The sequence below is a fragment of the Palaemon carinicauda genome, chromosome 34 (assembly GCF_036898095.1).
Source record: "Palaemon carinicauda isolate YSFRI2023 chromosome 34, ASM3689809v2, whole genome shotgun sequence".
NCBI lineage: Eukaryota > Metazoa > Arthropoda > Malacostraca > Decapoda > Palaemonidae > Palaemon > Palaemon carinicauda.
The window spans coordinates 77,320,679-77,329,839 of record NC_090758.1 but is presented as its reverse complement, the minus strand read 5'-3'; the positions used below and the strand labels follow the sequence as shown (position 1 = coordinate 77,329,839).

Genomic DNA, 9,161 nt, shown 5'->3' with positions numbered 1-9,161 from the left:
TGGTTAGAATTATCTTGTCCAACCAATCAGCGATCAGGAAACTTTTCCGAGCTAAAAGGGCACCGCTGCGAGTCGGTGCAAATCTGCATCGCTAAAAGAAATTGACTATAGAAGAGGTTTGGGTAAATGATGTGAATCAGGCGTCGATAAAGGAGAGCTGTCACATCCCGGAACCACACAAGTAAATGGAAGATGAAGGTGATCGACTCAGTTTGAGATGAGGGTTCACCGTGCTACTGATGAGCAAATCTCTGTTTAGGGTACGAAGAGGCTAAAATTGCGAGTGCTTTCTGCGTGGAAGGTTCGTCCCCAATTAAGCAGTTGATATGTGAATATGACAGTGATCACTGTGTTGTTTTTCCTCTGAAGACAATCTTGTAATGTAAATCAGCTGTATTTTGGAACAAAAATATGTGTATAAATGAACTGTTCCATTAAGCTTCTTATGGTCTGCGTAAAACTTGTTCATGTAACGATGGTCGAATAGTTGATATTATTGCTCATCCAAGTCAACACTCAATATAGAGACACATGATGTAATAACAACAATCATCTTAACAAAATGGGTATCACAGAAATACATAATCGTTTTACACATAATTATATTTCTTTGACAAAAAATATACAGGTCTATATACATGAAAAAATACTTTTCTCCTTACAAAGGAAAGGCCAATAGTAACATACTAAATCATTGAGAATGTTGCGGAAGACTGAGCGACATCGCGGTACGGAACGCGTACCGGGAGGTGTATCAGCAGCTACAGCGTACACAAAAAATGCAACGGCTTACATACTAACCTAAAGCTGAGATACATATACACACGCTTTATATATAATCACATACATCTTTGTACATGAATGTACATTAAATATTTTGGTGCCGCTTATCACAAGTAAACTTTAATGGGAGGAATGGGATAGTATCTTTGGACATATATCCGTATGGAGGAGGTCCGAAGTGGCGATACGGCTGGGAGGAATCTTTGCGTCATCTGGTAAATAATTCTCTGGGATAGTAACTTTGGACGTATATCTGTACGGAGGGAGTCAGAACTCGCAATACGGCTGTGAGGGATCTTCGCGTCGTCTTGTAAATAATTCTCTACGCGACGGGATCAACTCGGCGTTGGAGGACCTATTTCAGATGCTAGTTTTGGGTGAGGTATTAAAATAAATATTCATGTCCAACAGGCACTGAACCTCTTGGAACTCCCAGTCGCATGGATTGGAAGACACATAGAAAATAACATATAGCTGGCTCATATTGAATAGATGGCATATCGTGAGGGTGGCTAATGCGATAGATTAAGTTATATCCTCCTATTTCTATCACCACTCTACTGCCTGAAGATCGCGCTTAAAAGCACCGTCAGCAGTATCGACGCGACGCTGCTCGAGAGGCCACTGGTGCTGCTATCGGCATCCTGGTTATATTCTGAAAATAGAAAAGGAATTCATTATATATATCGTTATGACAATACTGATATTATTAACTGAGGGATGGATTTAGGATGTAATCATAAAAATTGATGAAAAGACAAATATTGAAATAGGAATTTGTACACTTGGTTTATTTTATAAGAGGAAGTTATGTAAATCGACATAAATGGGTGTTGGAAAATTTATGAACATTGAGATAACACTGTATGTATATGTATACATGTTTATATATATATATATGTGTGTGTGTTCGGGTGTGTGTGTGTGCGTGTATGTATGTGTATTAGCATGCATGTACACTGTAATAAAGATTAAACGAATGAGCATTAAAATCACAATAAATTTGAAAACAGTCACAGTGTCCCATATGCTAAGTGTATGACGTAAGATTAAGCCTATTATGAATTTTGCAAAGGGTTAATCTATATTGAATAGGACAGCAACTCATCGCGGATATGACTCTCCGCCAAGAGAGAGAGATGGAGAGAAAGCGGCGTTGCAAGGGCTGCAGTTTCTCACCTGTTCTGTGCTTTTTCCCTCTGTGGCTCCTCCTGATCTCCGCTCTGACATCGTCCCGCAGCTCTTCGAGCTCCTCCGCTTCGGCCCTCGTCTCTACCTTTTCTCTTCGCGTCTCCTCTTCCATGAGCGCACGCTCTTCTTCCATTCTCTTCCTCTCCTCTTCCATCAGTCTTCTCTCCTCTTCCATTCTCGTTCTCTCTTCTTCCATTCTCCTCATCTCCTCTTCCTGCCTTTGCCTTTCCTCTTCCATTCTCATTATTTCTTCCTCCTCTCGCCTTCTCTCTTCTTCCTGTCTGCGTCGCACCATCTCCATCTCCCTGTGCATTTGCTCTTCCTCTTCCAGGAGCCTCTTTTCTAGCTCTTGCGCATTCTGCAAGCGAAGAAAAAAGAAAATAAGATAATGGGTAAACGATGGTATGAACAGATATAGGACAATAGACACCTCGCGACGAATAATTACTTATTCGGAGATCTGTCTTTGCCCATACTGATGAAGCAAGATGGAGGCTATATGTTCAACTGAACTGTTCACAAGGAAACTCAAATAGTCCTCAAAGCATTTAAGCTAAATTTTCTTAGGTTGAGTTACAGGTCTGGATATGACAGTCGTAAGAATGTCTTACTATGGTAAGATGTAAACATAATCACTAATCAACTAACAATAATTACCTCTAGGTCATTTTCAATCAAAGTAATTTCGACTTCATGTAGGGTCTCCTCGCTCGGTGATGCAGTCGTTGATGTTCTTCTGGTGGTCGTTCTTGGCGCTATGGTTGTTGTCGTTGTTGTCGTGGTAGCTTCTGTTGTCGTGGTAGCTTCTGTTGTCGTTGTCGTCGAGGTGGTTTTTGGCCTTGCGGCATTAGCGGCCATCTTGGCTTGGCTCTGTACTGATTCTGAGTAGGCGAGAATGTGGTGGATTTTGTCCATGTAAGGACAACCCTGCAAGGAGAAACAATGGGAGAATCTGTTAAGAGAAGGCATTCAAAATCCTCCTTAGAAAGGCTACTATAGAAATCTAATACATGCATCCTCAAATTGCCAAATTTAAGAAATCTCTAGATTGGAGAACTTCAATAGTCATACAACTGATGTTTATTCCTATGCAATGTCTTGTAAGCAACACGTCTACTTTTCTTATAAGCCCTCTTGTATTCCCTTCACTCTTTCCCAACATTCAGAGTCATGAGGATCAAGATACAGTAGTTCTAACACTTGTGTGGAGCCTTCATCTAATTTTTAGACAACTATTTCCATTAAGATGCATTTTCCCTTTAGGAAGAACAATCACTCATAAGTATATATTTCTTAACAGAAGGAGGCACTTTTGCCATAAAAACTTTTCAAAGTACCCCATGATTCATCAGAAATTCAGCTTGTAGCATAAACGCGATTCAGCTTCAGGCGATAATATCAACCCTTTGGAAGCCTTAATATAAAACAAAAAATTCCAGCAAAAAGTTACTCACCAGTTAGCCATCTACCAACTCATGTCGAATTATATTCTGAAACCCTGATGTTTTACACACTCTGTCTGAGAATTTTGTACCATATTCATATGCAATCTTACCAGAATTCAAAGCTTATCCTATGAGAGTGGGAATTTTAATATGTAGCTTATCCTGTCATCTTTCGCCTTTCTTTGGCTATTTCCTTAGTAAAGTCCTGCCTCGTATGCTGAAAGTTGGATTGAAAATGCCTGTTCTTGGCACTCTTAACAAAATATTGAGTTATATTTATCATTCAAAGCTTAAACTGTCAATTAAAGTCAGTTCCTGGATAACTTAGCCACTTAAATTGAACCTGTTTCTGGACAGCTTAGCCACTTAAATTGAGCATGTTTCTGGACAGCTTAGCCACTTGAGCCTGTTTCTGGTTAGCTTAGCTACTTGATTTGAGCCTGTTTCTGGACAGCTTAGCCACTTAAATTGTGCCCGTTTCTGGACATCTTAGCAACTTAAATTGAGCCTGTTTCTGGATAGCTTAGCCACTTAAATTGAGCCTGTTTCTGGACAGCTTAGCCACTTACATTGAGCCTGTATCTGGACAGCTTAGCCACTTAGATTTAGCCTGTTTCTGGACAGCTTAGTCACTTAAATTAAGCCTGTATCTGGACAGCTTAGCCACTTAGATTTAGCCTGTTTCTGGACAGCTTAGCTACTTACATTGAGCCTGTTTCTGGACAGCTTAACCACTTGAATTAAGCCTGTTTCTGGACAGCTTAGCCATTTAAATTGAGCCTGTTTCTGGACAGCTTAGCCATTTAAATAGAGCCTGTTTCTGGACTGCTTAGCCACTTAAATTGAACCTGTTTCTGGACAGCTTAGCCACTTAAATTGAGCCTGTTTCTGGAAAGCTTAGCCCCTTAAATTATGCCTGTTTCTGGGTAGACTAGACTATCAAATTATTACTTAAACTTTGCAATTAACTCCCTATAGCTTACCTTTCCTTGCTTCATGGGCTGGAGAGGTGTTGGGTCAATAGACATCTTGGTGAAGACATCCCTACAGTGAACAACATAGCTATGGTCAGCGTCGGGTTTGCGTGTGTAAATCCAGGAAAAGGCTGCCCTGAAGCCCATGAATGCCATGCAGGAGTGCACGCACGCGTAGTTATCGTAGTCTGTGTCCACTATCTGAAGATGAAAATAATGTTCATTATAGTAGTAGAAATAATCTAATGATAGCTCAATAGATGGCTTATATTGACATTTTGCCCTGGCCAGGGAAGGATCCTGAACCTGTCCTGACTAGATTCATCTTGCCTGTAAAGGAGCAGATTTGGAATCCTCCTGTGACCACTTCATGCATCTATAACAGCACCTCTTTCATGTAGTGTTCCCCAACGACCAGACAGTCTACCCTAGGCAGACCCTACAGAATGTACACATTGCCCAAGGGTTGATCTGGAGGCATCTGCAGGGCAATTCTGAAACCTTGCTACAGGGCCCAGCTGATTCTCACTTCTGATCAAATTCTAACGATAAACCAGAGATTCTCCTCACCTGGAACGGAGCGCTGGGCACTCCATCGGCTTCTACGACGTAGTTGCCCTTCTCTTTCTCGGTATCCTGCCTGATGACTGAATTCTGTCGTACCTTTTTGTTCGCTACCGTGATGCCCTTTTCCACGACCTTCATCATCGAATTTGCTACGAGAGAAAGAAAGTTGTGGGTGAATATCGGCTTAACGGTTTCGCACAGCCAGCATTACCTCGTCCGGGCCTATACCTTGGTGAGTTAATGCGTAGGATTACCCCGTTGACATCCTCCCGTTTGAATGTAGGCAATTACCTCATAGGAACAGATACTTCAACGAGATAATCCCATCAGAATATACACCATAATATCCCAATATAAAACTAGGAGAGCCTTGACGAGGTAGGCATTAACTTAAAAAAGCATAGGCCTACGTCATAAAATTTGATATAGGAGGCCCTCTAAATAATTGCTTATGTTTAAAATCTTTGAAGGACTATAGGCCTACATCATAAAATTGGATATGAGAGGCCCTCTAAATAATTTTTTTTTTAATTGTCTTTAATTTTTTATGCGATGTAGGCCTATTTCATAAAATTTTACATGGCAGTCCCTCTAAACAATAGCTTATAAGTGTTTAAATATTTAGTATGATTCTAATTTTGAATCTAAGTACAGAATCATATTAGCAACAGTAAATTTAGACCTAGGCTAGAAACCATAAGGCCTTATGACTTACATCTTAAAGTGTAATTGGTCAAGGAGCAAGACACTATTTGGCTATATTCATTGGGAACCATTTCTTGGGCAAACCACACTCCGGAATACTGTTGGGAAAGAGAAAGTTATATAGATTAGTTAATTATTTCATATAATTAAATAATAATTCAATCTCATCTTTATATTTCTCCCTGTGTGTAACAGCAATAGTCTACGGGTCATGAACTCCGTTTGTAGACTTGCCGTTATCCAGCCCGGGTCCAATTATTTTAAATAATTAAATAATTCAATTATATTTACTAAATCTCATCTTTATATTTCTCCCTGTGTGTAACAGCAATAGTCTACGGGTCATGAACTCCGTTTGTAGACTTGCCGTTATCCAGCCCGGGTCCAATTATTTTAAATAATTAAATAATTCAATTATATTTACTAAATCTCATCTTTATATTTCTCCCTGTGTGTAACAGCAATAGTCTACGGGTCATGAACTCCGTTTGTAGACTTGCCGTTATCCAGCCCGGGTCCAATTATTTTAAATAATTAAATAATTCAATTATATTTACTAAATCTCATCTTTATATTTCTCCCTGTGTGTAACAGCAATAGTCTACGGGTCATGAACTCCGTTTGTAGACTTGCCGTTATCCAGCCCGGGTCCAATTATTTTAAATAATTAAATAATTCAATTATATTTACTAAATCTCATCTTTATATTTCTCCCTGTGTGTAACAGCAATAGTCTACGGGTCATGAACTCCGTTTGTAGACTTGCCGTTATCCAGCCCGGGTCCAATTATTTTAAATAATTAAATAATTCAATTATATTTACTAAATCTCATCTTTATATTTCTCCCTGTGTGTAACAGCAATAGTCTACGGGTCATGAACTCCGTTTGTAGACTTGCCGTTATCCAGCCCGGGTCCAATTATTTTAAATAATTAAATAATTCAATTATATTTACTAAATCTCATCTTTATATTTCTCCCTGTGTGTAACAGCAATAGTCTACGGGTCATGAACTCCGTTTGTAGACTTGCCGTTATCCAGCCCGGGTCCAATTATTTTAAATAATTAAATAATTCAATTATATTTACTAAATCTCATCTTTATATTGCTCCCTGTGTGTAACAGCAATAGTCTACGGGTCATGAACTCCGTTTGTAGACTTGCCGTTATCCAGCCCGGGTCCAATTATTTTAAATAATTAAATAATTCAATTATATTTACTAAATCTCATCTTTATATTTCTCCCTGTGTGTAACAGCAATAGTCTACGGGTCATGAACTCCGTTTGTAGACTTGCCGTTATCCAGCCCGGGTCCAATTATTTTAAATAATTAAATAATTCAATTATATTTACTAAATCTCATCTTTATATTTCTCCCTGTGTGTAACAGCAATAGTCTACGGGTCATGAACTCCGTTTGTAGACTTGCCGTTATCCAGCCCGGGTCCAATTATTTTAAATAATTAAATAATTCAATTATATTTACTAAATCTCATCTTTATATTTCTCCCTGTGTGTAACAGCAATAGTCTACGGGTCACGAACTCCCCTTGTAGACTTGCCGTTATCCAGCCCGGGTCCAGTCTTTACACCCTCTCTTATATTATCAAAATTTCTTATGTCATTGGGTAACTTATTGTTTTTTCTGATCAAAATGAAATAATTATTATGATTAAGATATTTTTAAAAAATTAGGCATAATATTATACTTAATTTTTCTATCTATTAGTTTTATAATTAATTAATCTTTAAAGTATTATTATTATTATTATTATTATTATTATTATTATTATTATTATTATTATTATTATTATTATTTTCCAACCAAGTATAAAAATACGATATTATAATCTATAACTAATATGGCTTTAAATATTAATTACGATATGAATATATAGAATAAATTAAAAAGTAAAACGTAAAATTAAAAAAAAATAGAAAGAAATTGGAGTAATTGGCAACTGAAGTGAACGCACGTGAGACTGAGATATGTTTAACCGTTAAAGAAAAAAGTTGAATACCTTCTCTCTCTCTCTCTCTCTCTCTCTCTCTCTCTCTCTCTCTCTCTCTCTCTCTCTCTCTCTCTCTCTCTCTCTCTCTCTCTCTAAATATAGATAGATATATTTAAAGTATTTATATGTACAAAAACTGCTAGACTTTGATTAAACAGCTGAAATTACACCTATGTTCTACACTAAACTCTACATTAAATATACGTCTACGCTTTTTCTATGTATTATATATATAAAAAAACCATTGTTCTCATATCTATATATGTACGTAAATGCAAATACCATATAGAAATCACATACGAACAAACAAACACACACAGAAACAAGCAAAACACACACACACACACACACACACACACACCATATCTGAAAGTAATTGCGTGTTCTTACATCTGGTATTTTCTTGCATGTTTCCTGGAAGAGAATTTCGGCTCGGTTTTCCTCGTTCTGACCTTCCAGGTTCCAGTCCACGTTCCAGGCCAGTCTCCCACACCTATCCCCCTACCCCAACTCTCTCTCTCTCTCTCTCTCTCTCTCTCTCTCTCTCTCTCTCTCTCTCTCTCTCTCTCTGCTTGAAATATTTTTTTAACTCTTATAGCTGAAGGCTACTTTTCGTTATAGTTTCTCTCTCTCTCTCTCGCTCTCTCTCTCTCTCTCTCTCTCTCTCTCTCTCAAGAAGACGTTTCAATCTCTCTCTCTCTGTCTGTCTGTCTCTCTCTCTCTCTCTCTCTCTCTCTCTCTCTCTCTCTCTCTCTCTCTCTCTCTGTGCTGGAAATATTTTTTAAACTCTTCTAGCTGAGGGCTACTTTTCGTTATAGTCCTCTCTCTCTCTCTCTCTCTCTCTCTCTCTCTCTCTCCTCTCTCTCTCTCTCTCTCTCTCTCTCTCTCTAATAATAATAATAATAATAATAATAGCCTACAACTGAAAATACGTTTTAACTTCACTGAGACAAGTACTACGTTCTTCATTGCCATAGTCAACCACTCTCTCTCTCTCTCTCTCTCTCTCTCTCTCACTCTCTCTCTCTCTCTCTCTCTCTCTCTCTCTCTCTCTCTCTCTCTCTCTCAGTAATAACCCCAATAATATCAAAACACTTACTCTATGGATATCCAGATCTTCCATATTCTTAGTGTCAGCGCATTCTCCAAACTCAAGGAACTCCGGTATACCGAAGGCGCTGCCCCTAGAGGGCGCTGGCAACACCACCACTAGGCCTAGCAGAAGGGCGCCTGCAGCCTGCCGTATCCTTAACGAAGGGCGCATGCCTCCTGACGAAGTAAATGCTGAAAATGGATAAAAATATATTTTGTAGTGATTGAGAGAGAGAGAGAGAGAGAGAGAGAGAGAGAGAGGAGAGAGAGAGAGAGAGAGAGATATTTTAGCATGTGCACTCATGGGTAAGTTCTATTTAATATTCTAGTGTTGCAATAATCTTTGGTCTGAAAGAAACCTGTTTTTAGTGAATAGGTAGCCTACATCTA

General features: G+C 38.6%; 1 protein-coding gene across 1 annotated transcript; it reads right to left on the bottom strand.

The window, feature by feature from the left end:
• Nucleotides 1-603: 603 nt before the first annotated feature.
• LOC137626674 (ensconsin-like) lies at nt 604-8,959 on the bottom strand. Its single transcript, XM_068357689.1, has 7 exons — nt 8,779-8,959; nt 5,676-5,763; nt 4,964-5,109; nt 4,403-4,594; nt 2,632-2,901; nt 1,963-2,332; nt 604-1,438 (listed from the first exon to the last, which is right to left on the bottom strand). The coding sequence occupies exons 1-7, from the start codon at nt 8,941-8,943 to the stop codon at nt 1,341-1,343; spliced, it is 1,329 nt and encodes a 442-aa protein (XP_068213790.1). The 5' UTR covers nt 8,944-8,959; the 3' UTR covers nt 604-1,340.
• Nucleotides 8,960-9,161: the final 202 nt, after the last annotated feature.

Excerpts from the sequence above, each read along its gene's own strand:
- LOC137626674 (XM_068357689.1), bottom strand. The coding sequence starts at position 8,943 with ATGCGCCCTTCGTTAAGGATACGGCAGGCTGCAGGCGCCCTTCTGCTA. Across the intron at positions 5,110-5,675 it reads GACCAATTACACTTTAAGAT|CAAATTCGATGATGAAGGTC; the intron begins GTAAGTCATAAG and ends TTTCTCTCGTAG. Across the intron at positions 1,439-1,962 it reads AGGGAAAAAGCACAGAACAG|AATATAACCAGGATGCCGAT; the intron begins GTGAGAAACTGC and ends TTCTATTTTCAG.